This window comes from Amblyomma americanum, chromosome 1, assembly GCF_052857255.1.
Source record: "Amblyomma americanum isolate KBUSLIRL-KWMA chromosome 1, ASM5285725v1, whole genome shotgun sequence".
Classification (NCBI taxonomy): Eukaryota; Metazoa; Arthropoda; class Arachnida; order Ixodida; family Ixodidae; genus Amblyomma; species Amblyomma americanum.
Genome location: NC_135497.1, coordinates 260200981 through 260220202, shown reverse-complemented (window position 1 = coordinate 260220202; position 19222 = coordinate 260200981). Strand labels below are relative to the sequence as shown.

Sequence of the window (19222 nt, the reverse complement as noted above, 5' to 3'; positions counted from 1 at the left end):
GTTTAATATCATTCCCCGAGCAGCCGCGTTGCGAGCGGCTCGGCGAGAGAGCCGAGCGGCCCCATCGCCAAAACAATGCGCGCAAAGAAACAGCGCGCACCGTCGGCCAGAATGAAAGCCGCGAAAAGAAAGGCGCGCCGTGCCCAGCAAGCTCACGGTCGCCGAAACGGCCGGGTTCTTCCGCGGCCGGCTTCGGCGCTGTTCCTCGTGCTCGGCGGAGTCAAAGCCCGCTTGGAGGAAGTGTTTGGCCGGCTCCGCGTGCGCCAGCCGCCCCCTCTCTCGACCGCGCCGATCGCGCCGAGGGGCGCCGGACGGAACCGCCGGCACGGCCGCTGCGGCTGCACGCGCGCGCGTTAATTGTGCGGGCGTTGCGCTGCTGCCTGTTGGCGCGATGCAGCACTGACCGAACCCACGGCCGGTTATGGAGATAAAGTCACTCCGCGTACGGAGTGTCAGTGTCTCGCGAACGAGCCGTCGCCTCTCACGCTTTTCGCATCTCGGCGTCATGGTTACTGGTCGTGGTGCCTTTCGAGCCCGTTTCTTGCCTCATTACTACCGTCATTCCGCCACTGACATCTGCGGGCAATAAAAAAAACGAGAAAAAAATCACCAGGCGGAGTTGCCGGGGGGGGGGGGGGGGGGTCGTAGTGTTTTTATTTTGAGTGCATAATGACTTATGCCGGATAAAAATGCCATGGAAAGAAACGCGGCGTCTCGTGCGGGAAGCGTTCAAAAATGGCTCCTCACGGACATCTCAGTCGTTGTCGTTAGAGCGCCATGTGTGACTTATTTCCACTGCGCCCTTCGCTTACCCCAAGAGGCGGTGACCGCCTCCCCTACAACGCGGAGCCCAAACTGGGCGAGATATGCGGGAAGCGAGAGCGGTGCTATTGGCAGGCCTTCTTTCGTCCTCTACGTACATCCTTGGCGATTAACACCTTTCCAAAATAACATCCGCTGAAAGAGCTCCCTCTTGGCTGTGCGCCCCTGATCTTCTGCATTCCGTTTCTTGTGCATCGCTTCATTTCCCGATTCTGAGCTCTGGCCGAGTACGCTCGATAACTCAGCCCCCAGACGATGTAAAAAGAAATTGTAGTAATTAAAGGCCTTCACTTAACGGGAGTGCGCAGTGCTCTCCTCCAGCCTATTTCACAATCCATGCTAAAATGCAACTATACGTGCGCACCAAACATTGCTAGTGGCGACAGCATTTGGTTCGCAGCTTCGTGTTAGCCATGACCAATGCAATGCAGTAAGGCCGACAGTTGACAGGGACAACCCGCACTGTGAGCTACCAACCGCCGAAACCTGATGCAAAGAAAAGGCCGAAAATACGCCGAAAATTGTTGCTCAATAGCCAAAGCTAGACTCTTGGCTATTAGGCACGTGCAGATGTTCATATTCGTTTCGACCAACTGCGTTTCTGAAATCTGCACAGACATCTCTGCGCAAGGGCGTTTTCGCATTTCATCTTAATAGAAATGCGGCCGCCCGCGGCCTTAGGCGAAACCGCAACTTCGCTCTCAGTCGCAGCGTGCTACAACCACTGCGTCACCGCGACGAGTCTGCTGAAACTTGTTATTAATAATAATAATATTAATAATAATAATAATAATAATAATAATAATAATAATAATAATAATTGGTTTTTGGTGGAAAGGAAATGGCGCACTATCTGTCTCATATATCGTTGGACACCTGAACCGCGCCGCAAGGGAAGGGATAAAGGAGGGAGTGAAAGAAGAGAGGAACAAATAGGTCCGTAGTGGAGGGCTCCGGAATAATTTCGACCACCTGGGGATCTCTAACGTGCACTGACATCGCACAGCACACGGGCGCCTTAGCGTTTTTCCTCCATAAAAACGCAGCCGCCGCGGTCGGGTTCGAACCCGGGAACTCCGGATCAGTAGTCGAGCGCCCTAACCACTGAGCCACCGCGGCGGGGTTGTTATTAAACACTGATCTTATTTTATATCATGACGTCCACCGGCGACGTTCCTGCTCCCAGTACTAAGCCCCCTTTGGGTGAAAAAAAAAGACAGAAAACGGTAAACTAACTCCTGGTTAGGGAAGTGCTGGGAACACATTATAGTTAAGAATAACTAAACAGGAGCCCTTGCTGCTCTGTCTCTCTCTCTTCACGAGGCGTGTATTCGGTTCGTAAGCATTAACCGACTGGCCGAGCAAGGTAAGTGCAGGTGTAAGTATACGCTTTCAAGGGCCGTCCGAATAACCTTTTCCGTCCTCTGGCTCATTTAACAACTGTGCCTGTAGCAACTGTACAGATGTATTGAGTTAATTTAAAGGTACAGTTTTTCCTCAGCCAGGTGTAACTAGTTCCCGGCTACGCTAACTTCGGAATTTTCGAAAAAAAACAAAAGAACAAACAGCAATGAAACGTGAAGGCGTATCTAATAAATTCGCCGTCAGCGTACGGACAAGATTTGGAACTGACTTAGATGGAAAGTGCGCTTTAACCGCCGCGGTGGCGTAGATATCTTTCAGTAGATATCTGCGCAGCAAATTAGTTAATGTATAAACTGCGGACGGAAACCAGTATAATTGCAGTTCTAAACAATAGTTGCACTACAAGGAAAGCAAAGCGTTGTAACGTAAGCGAGAGTGGCGTAGAACAAATAGAAAAAAACAAAAAAACAGGGATGTTAACTAGATAAACGTTGATCTCCTACCCTAAACGGGGACAGAGAAGGTGCATTAGAAAGACAGGAACCAGAAAACGAATGATCCTTAAATGCTCTCGGTGGGCCAGCACTTTTCCGCTTGAAAGGAAATTAGTCGCGCGCAAAAAAACGATTGACAGACCCTGTGACTGGTGCAAGCTGCCTATTTATATAGGCTAGTAATAACAATACGTAAACCTCTGAAGCATCAGCAAGCTGCAGTATCCCGTCACTGTAAACAAGCAAGAAAAAAAATTGAAAGGTATGCACGGTATAATCTACCCAAGCTGCACATAGGGCTAAAGAGAATAGAATAAATGCAGCAGTTAATTACTGTGACTGCCTCAGTTACCGATTGTGAAGGTATTCGTTACGCCTGATAGGCATTGGTATTTGCGCAAAGTTGCCAGCGTTAATCACCGAACTGTATTCGTGAAGCAAGGGGCGAGCCATTTGTGGATAGCGAGGGATTAGGAGTCATTCAATTCGGAACATTCTTTACTTCTCTACAGAAAAGAAGGGGGGGGGGGGGGGGGCAAAAAGCTACCTACTGTTGCGACGCACGCCTATCGAAGCTCGACCGACGTTACTATTGGGTAGCGTGGCGTCGTCGGCGGGCTGCAGGCATCCGGTAGACCATGGCGACCGAGCAAGGACGAGACAATTTCTAGTGCGAAACTTGCACTGTTTATTCCAAGGTTGGTGAAAGATGAAGAAAAGAGAATGAATGAATCTCAAAAGTGCATTTAGGAGCCCCTTAAATAGGCTCTCTACAATCGTCGGAGGGATCTTGCTTCCGTGGACGTCACGTGACCGGCACAGAATCTGATTGGCGGAAAGAAGTCACACCTCATTGCGACGAGGCATGGTGAGAGACGGTCGGGCGAAATTCCTATCTGCACGTGATGTCAAATGCCAACCGTAACGCTACAAAGTAGTTAAACTAGACCCGGAGCCCTTTGCATGGCAATTGCATGCAGCATACAGAACTGATAAATAATAAAACACAGGCTGTAACTGCGTAAGCTACAAAACTTCAATACGTAATAAATACAAAACAAGCAAGGTATTTTACCAAAAAAACGAAAACAGAATAGGACAATGTGATAAGAAAAAAAATAAGCAGAACACCGGTATCAAAAGTAAAAAAACACCATGCAGGTGAGCATTTTGTAAAGGTATTTCTTTCCTAGCGCTACTAGCATTTGTGCCGTTGTGCATCCAAGAGATCGCCGGGCCTTGGCCGCGAATGCCTGCGCACTGCCAGCACACTTGGCTAAAGGGGGCGCTCCGCGCTCGGCCACTTGGCCATTCCGACGCAGTGCACCTTCCTCGAGCAGCGAGGCGCGCATCGCGTGGAGCGCACCCACCGCGTTTTTATGTCTCAAGCTCCCTCTATTATTATCCCCGACCTTAACGACGGCGCCGGTGTCCAGAAAAGATGCGCCCTGCCCGTCACTGAGCAGCTTCCATAGCATATAGGGGTCAGCGGCAGACGCTTTCGCCAGAGCTGCTCGAGCTGAATCCGCCTGGTCCAAGCTTTGTTCCTGTTTCCGCGAGGGGCACCCTTATTTGCTTTCGTCTGGCCCGTCGAATGAGCGACAGAGTCACGGACTGCATCGGGGGGTGACTCTCGCTGCTCCAATGACAGCGAGTTTCCCCGTGGCGTGTCAAATGATTTGGCGCTGCACGGGGCACCGAGTTAAATATAGTCCCGAAATCGCGCGATTTCTTTCTATTTCGCTGTTCTCACGAGGTGTGGGGATCGCTCGCGTTAAAATAACACGTGGCAGACAACAACGTCGGACAACTCAAAATTAGAGTGAAAGGTAATTTTCCCATTGTTTTTGGATAACCGATGCGCTGCTGGTGTTTCCATATCTAGGAGTTCAATTTCACCAACTTCTTGATGATCAATCTGGCTGCGCTCATCTTTCTCTCATTGACCTCAACACCCAGAGGGGCTGGCGATTATTGCACATAAAGAATTAAATACATCATACGAGAACCCCAAGCACCAACTTATACACGTCTTGTATGTCTGCTCCATCACCCGTTCAAAGCTGTTTTGGAAAGGATGCACCCCTCAAAAAAATGAACACTAGTCCGTGAAGCAAGTGCTTATTTTTTTCTCTCCGGCAGGGCTTATCTCGACGCCCTAACTTCCCGAAGCTCCTCTCATTCTGAACAAAAAAGTACGCCGGCAGCCCATTCGTCACTCGACGCTTCTTGCGCGCAGCGTGGCAGCACAATCGCACGGCACAACGGCTTCCGGAGTCGGCGTTCCGTGCAAACACGAGAACCGGGCCACTGGAGGAGACCCGAGCGTTGGCAGCCAGGCATCCGCCGCCGTCTGCGCACGTTAGTCCAAGAGGGCGACCGCCGTGTGCGCCAGCGTAGGCGAACTCCGTGTTTACCCTAAACGGTTACCGAAATAGCGGCGCTGCTCGACATCTTCCCCGGCGCTCCACTTGGCTAAGTCAGGGCGGCGCACAGCAAGCAGCCGCTGTGGCAGCTCGGGAGTCGGGTGCTTCTCGCGGCTCCTCTCAGGGGACACCGTTTCGCGAGCGCACCCTCGGAGAAAAACGGATACAAAGTACGCTTCGAGTGGGCGCCCTCGGAAGGTGTGGCCGCACCGACGAACATTTTGGCTCCACTCGGTCTGGCCGCTGTCCTCTGCGCCGACCTCTTCGTTCTGTCAGCGGCTGCACGCGAACCCTGCGCAGGGGGCTTCGGTGATGGCCCTCTCTTCAGCACTGCGCGCTGCTTGAATAGCGTCCCGGATTATACTTGCTCGGACACCACACGTAACCGCGCTGCACGAAGCCTCCTGTGCCGGACTCCCTTCTCTTTTTTTCCGTGCAACCGGTCCCATGTGGTTGACGGAGCCGAGGAGGAAGAAGGCAATCGATGTGCACGGCAGGCTTTATATATAAATATATATGTGTGTGTGTGTGTGTGTGTGTGTGTGTGTGTGTGTGTGTGTGTGTGTGTGTGTGTGTGTGTGTGTGTGTGTGTGTGTGTGTGTGTGTGTGTGTGTGTGTGTGTGTGTGTGTGTGTGTGTGTGTGTGTGTGTGTGTGTGTGTGTGTGTGTGTGTGTGTGTGTTTCGTTTTGCCCTTCCTGTCTCCCTTGAAAGACGTGGGAGGTGTTGGGTGCACCAATCGTGCTGCTTGTGTCATCGGGGGAGGTGTGTGTGTGTGTGTGTGTGTGTGTGTGTGTGTGTGTGTGTGTGTGTGTGTGTGTGTGTGTGTGTGTGTGTGTGTGTGTGTGTGTGTGTGTGTGTGTGTGTGTGTGTGTGTGTGTGTGTGTGTGTGTGTGTGTGTGTGTGTGTGTGTGTGTGTGTGTGTGTGTGTGTGTGTGTGTTTAATGGCGCATAAGCAGATAAGGCTATCATGCATGCGCCAAGCTCAAGGTATAGGAATTGTTTTCTGCAGAATTTACAAATAAGAAAAAAAACGGGGATGTAGAAAGCTTCAAAAGTTATCTCCTTGTACCTAGTATTGAGAGCGAAAACAAGATTTATAAACGGCTAATATTAAAAGCTTTAAAAGAGGTCGGGTAGCCTCAGCAGCCGTCCTTGACGGGGCAAGGACCTGGAGGCTCCCAACCAATGAAATAGACACCTCGGCCTTCTCAGGAAAGGTAAAGTGGCCGAGGTGTATCAACGACAAGTGAAATATTCACAGTTTATCAAGAAAACTAGCTTCTTTTAAAAAGTTAAAAACAGAAGGCATATCAACAATTGCATAATCACTTAAGAGCAGCGCAGGGTGAAATGGAATGCATTGGTTGTAAAATTGAGTAAAATACTTCTTTCTTAGTTTTTAGAGTTTTGAACATGATAATAAAATATGGTGTAGTGTGGGCTCGTCTCCACATCTTTAACAAAGAGGCTTGTCTTGACTGGTTAGTAAGAAATTATGCGTCAGGTGTGTGTGTCCGATGCGGAGACGACCTAAAATTACATCAGTAAAACGTTCCTGGTGTGTACAAGTCTTCCATTCGCCGAGGACAGGCTTTACGAAATGCAACTTGTTGTTTATTTCATTATCCCAAGCTGTCTGCCATTTAGCCTTCAGATTACTGTGTATTAGTTTCATGCAGTCTTTGTGGGGCACGCTGACTTTCTCAATTTCACGCTTGCGAGCTTGTGCAGCACATTTGTCGGCTCTTTCATTACCATCTATTCCAACATGGCTCGGCGCCCAGCAGAACTTTATGATACGTCCCTGTGTTGTGACTTTTTCTGCGCTATGTATTATGTTTTCTACTAAGGGTTCGACTGCATTTCTGGTTTGTAATGTCTTTAGTAGGCTAAGTGAATCTGTGTAAATTATGCTGTTTTCCAAACTGTTATTTATTATTCTCCTTACAGCTACAGAGACAGCATAGCACTCCGCAGTAAAAATGGATGCACAGTTTGGCAGCCTTACTATCTTTTTCCAGTTTCCTTTCACTACCGCACTTCCGACATAATCTGCTGTTTTTGAGCCGTCCGTGTAAAACTCTGTGTAGTTCGCACATTTTTCTTGTAGCGCCCGCTTTCATGTAATATGTGCTCGAGTGACTTTTTTTTTTTGGCATTGTGTTAACGTGAAGTGACACACAGTGGGAAGGCTGTACCTTGGGGGCAGTGGGTCATACGCTGAGACGACATCGGGAAGGGTATTCAGCATTCCAGCAAAGTATCCAGCAAAGTTTGGCAACAATCCTCGAAGCGGAGCAGCAGAGGTCTAACTGACTGGGGTTTGTTGTTGAACAGTGTTCTGGGGGTGCAGTTTGTAACTATGGAATAACAGAGGTGTTTCGGCAAGGAACGGATTTTCAGGACATATGTGCATGTGAGCATAGTTTCTCTGTCTGTAAGGGAGGATTCATTTATTTCGACCTAGAGACTGTTTATGGGGGATGTTCTGTATGCACCAGTTGAAAGTCGTAAACCAAGGTAATGCACTGGGTCCAGTCGTTTTAGATACGATGGCCTCGAAGACACATATACAACGCATACATAGTCCAGAGTAAAGCGTACTACAGACCTATAGATTTGTAAAAGACATGTTCTATCAGATCCCCAGCGTTTTCGTGACAGTACCTTTAGTATATTCAGGGATTGGGAGGCTTTCTTTTTGATTATGTTTATACGTGGCAGGAATGTGAGATTCTTGTCAAATGTTATGGCCAAAATTTGTGTTCTGGTTTAACTGGAAATGCAATTTCATTTAAGTACAAGGTGGGGTCAATCTGGAAACCTTTTCTGAGTGAAAAAATAACAGCAACTGTTCTTTGTGTTGAGAACTTAAACCAATTTCTTTCAGCCCAGTTGTAGCTGTCGCTCACAGGTTGATAGGCTGGAGGACGTGCATGCTATTTGGAGGTCATCGACATATAGAGAAAACATAATTGACTTTGGAACTATTTTAGCTATGGAGTTTATATTCATGACAAAAAGGGTAGCACTTAAAATACATCCCTGCGGTACCCCGTTCTCCTGAATGAATATTTTGGAAAGGGTGGAGCCTAAGCGTACATAGAATGAATGGTCAGAAAGAAAATCTTTTAGACGGTTCAGCACCCTTCCGAGGATACCTAGGTCCGCGAGGTCGCGGAGGATACCAAACCTCCGAGTGGTAACATAAGACTTCTCCATATCAAAGAATACTGCAAGGCAGTGTTGGCTATGTGTGAATGCTTCTCTGGCTGTATTTTCAAGGCGGATGAGATGGTCAGTTGTTGAACAAGAATTTTTAAATCCACCCTGGTGGATGTCAAGAAGCTCACGACATCTAAGAACAAACATCAGCCTAATGTTGTCAACACTTTCAAACGATTTAGCGAGACAGCTATGGGTCTGTAACTGCTAAGGGAGGTTGGTGGTTTTCCCGGTTTCAAGAATGGTACAATAACGGCCGTTTTCCAGGCTAGGGGTATCTTTCCTGAAATCCTTATTTTGTTAAAAAAAAATCTCAAAAGTGCCTCTACAGATGGCTGAGAAAGATGTGCCAGCATTTCATAATGAATTTGATCAGGGCCGGCCGCAGTCTGTTTGCCGGCAGACAGAACTTTTCTTATTTCATTAATTGTGATTAGACTGTTGTGTGCTTCGTTTCTGCACGCGCTTGTAGGAAGTATTTGTGTCTCCACGGTGTTTTTGTCTTTTAAAAATTTTTGTTTATAGTGCGAAGAGCTGGAAACACTTGAGAAATGTTCACCTAGGATGTCTGCTTGCTCCTCTATACTAGTTTGTGCACCAAAGGCTGTTAGAAAGGGAATTGTGAAAGGGGAGAAGCCGCCATTCAGTTTACGAACTTGCTCTCACATTTTTTTGGATGTAATAGAACTGTTTATAGATGATAAGTAGCTTTTTCATGAAGTTTTATCCGCACGGCGGCGGGTATGTCGGGCTTTTGCGCGCGCTTTTTTAAAGATTATAAAATTTTAGGTTGTTGGATACCTGCGAAAAATACCCCAGGCTTTATTCTGTTTCTTTTTGGCTTCTCTGTAGTCTTGGTTATACCAAACCTTGTGGTTTTGGCGTACCACTCCCGAAGGCTGAGGAATGGCTAGGCGTGCCACAGAAACTATACAAGACATAAACATTTCATTCAGTTCGTCTGCACTAAGATCTTCTGAAAAAAATTTCTCCAGTGTAGCATTTTCCTGAAATAAATCCCAGTCAGCTGCGTGGAGCTTCCAACGACGTGGTTTATTTGGAAGGATTGATGGTGGTGATGACAAGTTAACCATATAGGAAGATGATCGCTTCCATTCGTATTGTCAAGAACATTCCAATTAAAGTCAGTAAGAACGGAGAGTGAACTAAAGGACAGGTCGTTGCAACTCATTTTTCCTAAGGCTGGGGAGAAATATGTGGGTTTACCTGTATTTCGCAGGGAAATGTCGTTGCAATTAAAAATAAAATCTTCTAAAACACGACCTCTAGTGTCAGTTTGTTTGCTTCCCCAAAAACCAGAGTGGGCATTAAAATCCCCAACTACCAGATACGGCTCTGGTAGCAGTTTTAAAAGTGTTTCTAGGTCATTTAGTGTAACTCTTTGGTGTGGCCCGAGATATATAGAACATACTGTAATTGTTTTGAAATGTAGGACAGTCACTGCAACAGCTTCATAGTTTTGAGTTTGATTTCGCTTGTTGCAACACCGCCTTGAATTGCAATAGCAACACCTCCAGAGAGCCTGCTAGTTTGCTCTCTGTCACAAAGAAAGACTGTATTTCTTTAAAAAGTTCTTGTGTTTAGGACCTAGGTTCATTTCTTGACGGCATAAAGTCACAGGGGAAAAAGTGTGTAAAAGAACTTTTATGTCAATGTAGTTATTGAAAAGTCAACGGCAGTTCCACTGTATTAGCAACGGCATTTTATGGGGCTTTTTTTTTTTTATGGAGGAAGCCGGAGCCTAGGTTCCTTGTTTAGGGGGACACGTAATTCGGGTCCTTCCTTTGTTTTGACGGTCAAGTGCAGGACGGTCGTGCCGGATGATATATCCATCGCCTCGGTGGAGGCCCGCGGGGATGCCGCGCGTGTACGTACTTCAGGCCTCCTCCGAGAGGAAGGGGTCTTATCGTCCACCGACTCAAGGGACGGCGAGACCTTTTTTTTTATAGGGGGGGGGGGGGGCAGCATTCGCTGACCCTGCCAGGGGCGCAGATGGCCCTGCCCCTGAGGTTTTGCCTGTACAGCAGCCGTAACGCGGTGTGGTGCAGTGCCCCCGCGCACCACATCGGCGAAGTTTGTTCTTGCTGTGAAATTGAATGTGTGTTTTGCATGGAAGAGTTGTCGCGCTTCCTTGAAAGTCATATTTTGCTTTGTCTTCGTTGTTACAATTTCTTTCTCATTTTTCAATGAGGGGCATCATCTTGAGTAGGAGGGGTGATCACCTTCACTGTATGCGCAATGTAGTGTTGCGGCTTCACAGTTTTCAGAAACGTGCTGTTGCGAGGCGCATTTCGCACATGTTTTCCGACCACGGCAGCTCTGTGAGCCATGACCGTATCTCTGGCAGTTGAAACACCTCAAACCGGTTCGGGATGTAATGTCGGACATTTATCTTGAGGTAACCAACTTCTATTGACTCGGGCAGTGTGCTTGAGCTGAATGTGAGGACATGATGTTTTGTTGCAATTTCTTTGTTTTCCTTTCTGATTTTTATGCGGTGAACATTGATGGCATTTTAGTGTTTTAGACCTTCAAGCATTTCTTCTTCTGTGAGTTGAAGGAAATCGACTTCGGAAATCGCACCCCGGACGGTATTCAAAGATCTGTACGCAGTAACTGAGACAGATGCATCCCCAATGGACGCTATGTTGGACAGTTTAGAATATTGGTCGTTGTCTTTCAGTTCTATAGTAGGAGGTCGCCACTAGGCATTTTTTTTTAGCTTGCAACCCGTCCACAAGGCAGAGGTTAGGGTTTTTGTGACCATGAATGGGGATATTGCTCGGGCAGTCTTATCTGTTGCTTCGCTGTGAAGGACGGGAAATTTGGGGAAAGTTTCCTTGGACATCTGAAGGTAGTGGGTTGTCACATCGGTCCACACTCTTTTTTGAGGGCGATCATTTTGTGAAGGGGGAGGAGCCATGGAATAAGTGTGTTTGTTGTTCGGCCGTGGTGCCAGCCACCCACCACGGAGTCCAACAAGGGGACGGGACAGAAACTTGCAAGCAGGTCCTGCCCACGCCAGCTGTACACCTCAACTATAACCAAATACGACGCAACTCAGGGTGGTTGGCCACACAAGGTTAACCCTCGCCGCCAGGAAAAAAGGAAACACGAAGTGAGTAGGAGACAGGATAGTTGTGAGAAAGAAGATAGGAAAGTGAAAGATAGAGGGGAGGACAGGAAAAGGCGACTGTCGATTTCCCCCGGTCGGGTCAGACCGGAGGTGCCGTCCGCAGGAAGCTGGGGCCAAAGTGGTGTGTTGCTTCCGCCGAGGGGCCTTAAAGGTCCAAACGCTCGGCATCGGCTTAACCACCAAGACCCCTTTTCCCCGGACACGGCGATGCCTCGCACGGCTAGGCGCGGGTGCTCGGGTCCGTGGTGATGCACTGTTCACCATCATGCCCCTGCGGGATGTCCCTGCGGATGCTCGGGAACCCGTGGTGTCGCCACTCACCAACGCCTGCAAGGTGCACACGCCCCCCCTGCGGGGATGTGTGTGCGTGTGGGGGGGGGGGGGGGGTGTTTGTGTGTGTTGAATATCCTCGTACGCGTGCCAGTAATCCACCCAGATTCTTATGGGTTATCTTCTGCCACCGATATGAGCCCACGTAGACCAATACCTGGAAGGCCTCTTTCAATCTCCTTCCTTTAGACTTAAGTTTTAAATATTGCTCGTAATCCACGATGCATGAGTAGCTAACAAAGCTTAAGCATTATATATAAGCGTGCATAGATGCTCGGATGTATTAGATTGCTTTCGCGTCATGGTGACAGCTCGCTCCCTGGCCAGTTAGTGACGTATCTGTCCTCGGCCTAATTCTGTAGCCTCGTTTTCAACACCATAGTGAGCTTAGGTAAACCACGCGAATAATCGGTGGTGGGTGGCGATACTCACGACCATTAATAGTGCACCTAGTTCGACTCTCAAGGCTTCGAGAAACTCCTCCACACCGTTAAAGCTCCGTAGCATTCGACGAGAGAGTGTATTTAGATGCTTGGTTCTGCAGTAGCGATCTTTCAATATTCCCATAGCTTCTGGCAGGAGGTCGCAACCCTCCGAGAAAGTAGAGCGCTTTCTTCAAACAACACGACAGCGCAACAAGGAAGAGGGGAAGAGATACCAAAAGCCAACAGAGCGGACCATCGTCCGGCCGTCTTTCCTTTTCTTTTTTTTTTTCGTTGCGCAATCACTCATCCGAGCGTGGCACCAACTGCCCCAGCAGTGCAGGCCGCGTTTAATTACAGACAGCAGCGAACGTTAAAAATGACGAATGACGACCTCATTCGCCGCGGGATGCGCAACCGCCCGTCAACTTTAACGGAAAGCCAGCCGCCAGTTCAGCGTGGTCCTGCACGGGGCGGGCATGCAAAGAGAGACGAGCTGCTGCAGCGCGATGTTTGACAAGATGGAGAAAGGACCCCGTCTCGACGGCGAAGTGCGGGCCGGCGAGCAAAGTGCCTCGGCTGTTTGCTCCGCGATCCGTTCCAGTGACCGGAATCGCCAGGGCGCGATGCCGAGCGCGTTCCCGTATAAATGACCTCCTTGCGCGGCCGCCGACGGAGCGGGCGGAGCCAGGGGCAAGGAGTGAAACCTGGCCGCAGGCGGCGGCGTGGGTCGGTTGCCCAACGCCCCGGGGACGAGCCTCACACGCCCAGGCGTCCGATGTTCGGGGTCTCGAGGACGCGGTCGGCCCCACCGCGAGCTCGCACCACTTTCGCCGCGGCTTCCGCTCGCGATATTCCGCCGCGGCGCAGCTGCGTGTCGATATCAGATCGGCGCGCGCGTGCTCGCGTCTGCGCAGTCTGCGCAGTCTGTGCTCGCAAGGAAGCCGGCAGCGTGAAGCGGCATTGTCGCCGGCGCGCACTGAGCATGTTTCGGATCTTTCCTCGGTCCGCATTTCCTTCCCGACGCTTTTGCGGTTGCTTTTTTTCTCGCGGAAAAACACGGTTATACTTATTCGAGAGGTACGCCGCTCGTCTCCCGGGAAGCGACCCTCTCGGACCGAAGCGATAATGCAGAGCGGTGGCAGCAGTCCGTATCTCGCGTCGGCGTTGCAGGGAGTCTGAAGGGCGCAACGAAATTAGAAAGTGAAGGATACTGTGGTGATCCGTTTAGTGAAAAGGCACTGAACGAATGTAGCACACGGCGCCATTTCGGCGCGTCGAAACTAGCGCACTTTTGTAAATTTTTTTTCCCGTTGCACACACGCAACGCGCGTGTCCGTGTGACAACGCAGATTCAGCTGGTTGCCTTTTCCGCTAATGTGTCGAAACAAGGTCTATTGTTTTGCATTTCATCATATGTTTCGGTGTTTTACCGCATGCGTTACGCTTTACGGTTATACTTTCGAATATGGGAGAATGCTGAAGCACTTTGTTGTACTAATTGTATTTGCTGGCCCCCTTCTTACTACTACGGCGTCTCTTTTTAAGTCTATGTATTATGATTTTTTTATTAATTTCACGCTCTCTGTGAAATTTATTTGCTAGCTTGGTGGAAGTTAAGAAAATATTTATGAACCTCCTTCTAGGCTAAGCGTCCTTTGCAGTGAATAGGGGGAACAGATCACAAATAAACTAGGAAAACAACAAACATGCTTAGATGGACTTTCTGATTAGTAATCAGGGGCGGATGGAAGTATTTCCGAGCGAATAAGAGTTTGGTTTGGTTTTATGAGGCCGCTTCGTTCTTGAGTTGTATACGACTATAAACCAGAAATGTAATTCATTATAATACGAATTACGGCAAACGTGATCAAATTACTGTAATTCAATTACATTAATTTAATTACTGACATATCTCATCTTGGCGACATTTGGCCAAGAACATGGTTTGGTATTATGTTGGTTTAACGTCCCAAAGCGACTGAGGCTATGCGGGACGCCGAAGTGGAGGGCTCCGGAAATTTCGACCCCCTGGGGTTGTTTAGCGTGCACTTATATCGCACAGTACACGGGCCGCTAAGCTATCGCTTTTATCGGAAGAATGAAGAGCTTCAGTTCGCACATTTTACTCGTGAAAAGTTGTTACGTTGAGCGGCTTGAAGTCGGGAGTAATAACAAAAGCGTTTGACAAGTGCAGGTGCAACTGGCGAAGACTCATCTTGCCTTTTAATTTCATAACACCCCGCCACAAAGTTTCTTCTCCGCTGAAAAAAAAAAAAAAATTCCCTCAACCACTAGTCCATTGACTGGAGAGCATAATGTCAACGGAACAATGTTCAGTCATCCGAAAAGCACGCATCGCAGAATTGTCCGTCCCCGGTAGAGCAAACTCCAATATTCCCACATCACCCCCCCGCCCCATTCTCCTCCATTCCCTTCTTCTTTTCGGGCGCCCTCTAGAAAACTGCCCCTGTTTACACGTCAAAAACACGCACGCAACATCAGCGCGCATAAAAACGAGTTTGCCTGCGCAAATAAAAAGGAACCGAGTGAAAGCTCGCGTACAAAAAAGTGACCTCGCGCACTGACTTCCGGAACACGTCATGGCGCATGCAGACCGAAAGTGCGGAAGTAAAAGATTACAAGGAGACGGGGGAAGAAGAAAAAAAAGAGAGACGAGAACGTGCCGATAAACAGCTAGCTATACGCACGCAAAGAAAAGCGGGCACATTTGTGCGCCGCGTCTCGCATTCCTCGCATAGAGGCTGTCAATCTCGGGGGTTCTTTTGCGTCGACGCAGTTTTTTCTCCCGCGCAGCTTTCTTTCTCGGCCGCGGCGCCGTCCAATGGCCGTCTGTGCGTGCCCGCAGCTGGCGCTTTTTTCCGCGTCGGCTTCCGGATTTCGAGCGGCGTCCGCGGACGTGAAGCGCGCGCGGCGCACCGAAGCGCTCGCCGCGTGTAGAGCGGGACCGCGGGACACTGATATCGTGCTTTCCGGTCGGCCGCTTGCTTCCTGGTACGCGACAAGAGTCCGCGATCCCAATCAACGCCGCCCTTCGCGGGGTGCCTTATTGGGCGCCGATGTCCCTTTATAGCGCGACGAGGGAAGACACGTCCCGTCTGGCTGTCGAAAGGGGTGATCTTGCTGCCTGTAGCGTTGTGTTTTTGCGTCTCATCTTTTTTCAGAAATGACGTCATCTAAAGTGCATATCCTCTTCTCGGTTTTTGAAGAAGCATCTATGTCCATTAGTGTATGCGATAAATAGTGTGTATAGCAGTGCTGTTAAACTTGTTGCAAGCGTCGTGCCTTTTAGCTGCATACAACTGTATTTTTTTAATGCTGGGCCCTGCTATCGTTGCTCAAGAGAACCGAGGAACTTTCAAGCAGCTGGGAACAGCTTTTACCTCAGCCTCTACAGCGCTCCGAAATGGAAAGAAATAAATGAAATCAACTATTAAAAAAAATCCGAAGTGCAACGCGACTACATTCTATTCGGACCCCTCAGGTTTCAACTCGTTGACTTGCCAGCCTTTATAAAATGTGGTAACAAGTTTTAGGCGCCGAAGATCCATGATCACAGAGCCCAAAACTTGGGCCCTTTGTCACCTGCTCTCTGACACTCAGAGTTCAAGGCGAGGCAAAAATATTTTGTTCGGATGTTCAGCAATGAATGCACTCGACATGTTAATTTAGAAGCCTGCCTCAGTGCGCCGTCTTCCGTGCACGCAACCTTTAACCTCCACGAACTTGAACCGCGCTGCGTCGTCTGGAGAGATCTGTCCTGGAGCTGTATTTTGACATGTTTTTTCCCCCCTCGATTTATTCTTTCTTCCCTCTGCCATTGCCAGCTATCGCCTGTCAAGTCAAGGCTGACCGGTAGCAAACAATTCCATTCGCCAATTTGGAAGACACTGAAGACGAATGGTCAAGACGCAGAAGAATAAATCGGAAGAAAATAATCGTTATACAATACGGCCCAGGACATTGGTGCCTATATTAAAAGGGTCAATGAGGAAAAACTAAAGTTGGCCTGTTTTGACAGATTACTGCGTTGTGATGACAAAAAGGGTACTTTCACTGAAAACGCAGCTTTATGGTCTAGAAAAGGCCTAGAAATGAAATACAGGTGGCGCCACCACCGGCCGTCTTCACAAGCAAACCGCGGTGCGTCAAGACGGATTTTGTGCACGGGTTCCTGAGGCAAGGCTACACGGCCATCCACTTGACTCACGGCGATCACGGAGGCCTTTTTGGTCTTGACGCCACAAGTTTGAATCAAACGGGGCCTAAATGATTAAATTCAATTTTCTCAGAAATAACAGTGTATTTTGCTGACGGCCAAACATCCGCATAGAAAAAAATCCAGAAAATCGATTTTTACTGATACCAAAAATTGTATGGGATTGTCCCCAATGCCCCTTTAAGCTGAGAAGTCCCAACGGATTTGTAGCTGCCCATCCCCGGACGGTAGCTCTTTGGAGAAAAAAAACAAAAAAACTAGCACTTGCTCTGAAAACCGTTATGAGACAAGTCGCTGATGTATGCAAGGACTAAACGACACATTAAAAATACTGATTAAAAAGAACACGACGCCAGCCGCCACAATGAACTTTCAGGGTAACCAGTCTGCGGAGGCGTTGTGTTGCTCCTTTGGATATCGAAAATATTTTTAGACAACGCTAGGAGGAGACCCACGCTCCGGAGCTGCAACTGGTCTTCTTACTGAGGGTTCGCGTGGCCTATATAACTTTCAAAAGACACCGAACGAGCCATTTACTGTGGTTGAAGATATCGACGAGCAACAAACTGTAAAAGCTGTTCAGTGTGTCACTTTCCTGACCGCGATGTTTTCTGTTGTGTTGTCAGTGGTCGGTATTGATCATCGCCGCAAATGCACTGAATAATCAGGCTCGTATACGGTACTGCAACAAAATAATGTGAACAATGTTAGAAAAGTGTCTGTGAGATTTTCTTTCTTAAAGTAAGGATTCAGCGCATTATTTTTTTCTGTCGACAAGTTTCAGGAGTGAAAACCTAACATGAAGGGCAGTTCCCTCAAAGAGAAATGTGTTCTTCAGTGATCTCACGCAGCAGCTATTCTGGCTCGAGTGGCATGGTCCGCATCCGCGAGGACCTGAAGAAAGTTATATTACCACATGGCGTTGGTACGCTCTATGGATGTGGTTAAGAAGGGTGTAATAACATCTACTGGCGAAGCTGCGCAAAACGCGAGACTTTTATTTGTGCTGCCAGTTTAATCAAGAACAGGATGAAGGTGTGCTCAAAAATAGCACTGGAAGAAAGGGAGAATTTGCGTGCTACTGTTTGGTCGTCCCTGCGTGGCTCGCCTGACGGTAAGATGCAATCACTTCGCTGTCTTTCCACGGAGGGGTAGAGTCCTCATAATGTACCCGCTCGTTCCAGCGGAAGCTGTGGGCGGGACAACCAAGGCCGACTACCTGAATCTCCTTTCACTGATGGGGTATATGTTTCAGGGAAGCACGCACACAGCGTTTAAAGGGGGTGATTCCTGTAATAAAACAATACCTTTTCCCACGCGCACTAAAAACTTAGCGAACGTTTAACCCGGGCACTGATCCCGTTATTATACGTCAGTTGAATGATAACACTTTCCGGGGACAATTTGTAATGGGTAATGTCATAGAAGCGGCGCAGTCAAAGAAGGCTGAGCCAATCGCCGATAATTTCTCAGCACTGCACGTTCGCGAATACACCACAGAGTGACATGAAGCGCGCCTATTAAAACTGTTCTTCGTAGGCGCCACACCGAAGCCTTTTGCGACCTGACAAGCTTATGCAGCTGCATTGATGAGGATGCATCTAGAATATATTCTAGGATGAACTAGAATATGTTCTAGTGCAATGGTGCGGGCGGTGCTCCGCCGGTGCACCACCTGCGGCGGCGCGTGTGCGCACAGTGCACTCACATCTGATGGCCCAGGACTTGAGCTGGCGCAGCCCCAGCATGACCTTGAAGTTGGCCGCTTGGCACTCGGGGGACATGCCGGCTTCGCCGCTGGCGCGCAGCATCTGCGGAAGGAGCCGGCGCAGCTGCGTGTCCACCGTCGACTTGAGCATGGACTCCACCTTGGCCCACGAGCGGCGCACAGCCTCGGCCGCGTCGGGCGTCGTCGTCGGCGGCTCCTCGGTGGTGGGCGCTGTCGCGGGCTCCTCCGGCGTGGTCTGCGCGACCGCCGCGTGGGCCACGAGCAAGAGCACCAGAAGCGTCCACGAGGGTAGGAGCCCCATGCTGCCGGTCGTGTCGGGGCTACTCCAGCACGCGGGGTCGGGGACGTGAGCGGCGGCGCTGGTGGCTGATGGGCCTCAACGTTCCGTCAGCCGGCGGCAGCAGCAGCGCATGACCCGCAAGCACCGAGCGTAGACGAGCGACTGGCACTGACCAGCTGGGTGCCTCTGGAGCGCCTCTGTGGAAAGGTGGTGCCGGTGGACCGGGCCAGGTGCACGTGCGCGGCAAGGAAGAAACGCTGACGTCGGCCAGCCAGCGTTGGCCGGCGCCAATGGCAGACCCGTTTACGTGACCAAGGGAAAGGGGGGGGGGCACTGGGGGGGAAAGCACAATTCGGTGGAGGAAAGCGGCGGCACGCCGAGGGGAAGAAACGCGCAAGAAACTCACGAGGGTGACCTGAATTAGGGGACCCTCGCTGTCGCGCACGGAGGGCACAGAAGGAAGCGTGGACAACGCGGCAGCCCACCGCGTGCGCTCGGCCATCCCGCCAGAATCCGCAGGAACCCGCCGCGCGCTAATTTTTCTCCCCCGCGGAGACGGTCGTGCTTTTCGAGCAGCCGCCGTGCGGAACACGTCGTTGTCTGCGCGCCAGCTCGGCTGCGGCTGCCGACTTGTCCCGGCCACTTATGCGGCCCCGTGCTACCGCCGCGGTTGGCGACGCTGTTCACGAGCACTGTTGATCGTGATTTTTCTTATTTATTTTACAGCTCTAT

The 19222-nt window shown here is 49.6% G+C and overlaps 1 protein-coding gene across 1 annotated transcript in view; it reads right to left on the bottom strand.

Annotated features, from left to right (window-relative positions):
* The window catches only part of LOC144096749 (nose resistant to fluoxetine protein 6-like), a 56018-nt gene extending 37239 nt beyond the window's left edge, over nt 1-18779 (bottom strand). Inside the window, exon 1 of the mRNA XM_077629607.1 lies at nt 18190-18779. Within this exon, the coding sequence (XP_077485733.1) occupies nt 18190-18511 (322 nt within the window). The 5' untranslated portion in view covers nt 18512-18779. The remainder of the gene's footprint in view (nt 1-18189) is intronic.
* Between the last annotated feature and the right edge of the window lie 443 nt (nt 18780-19222).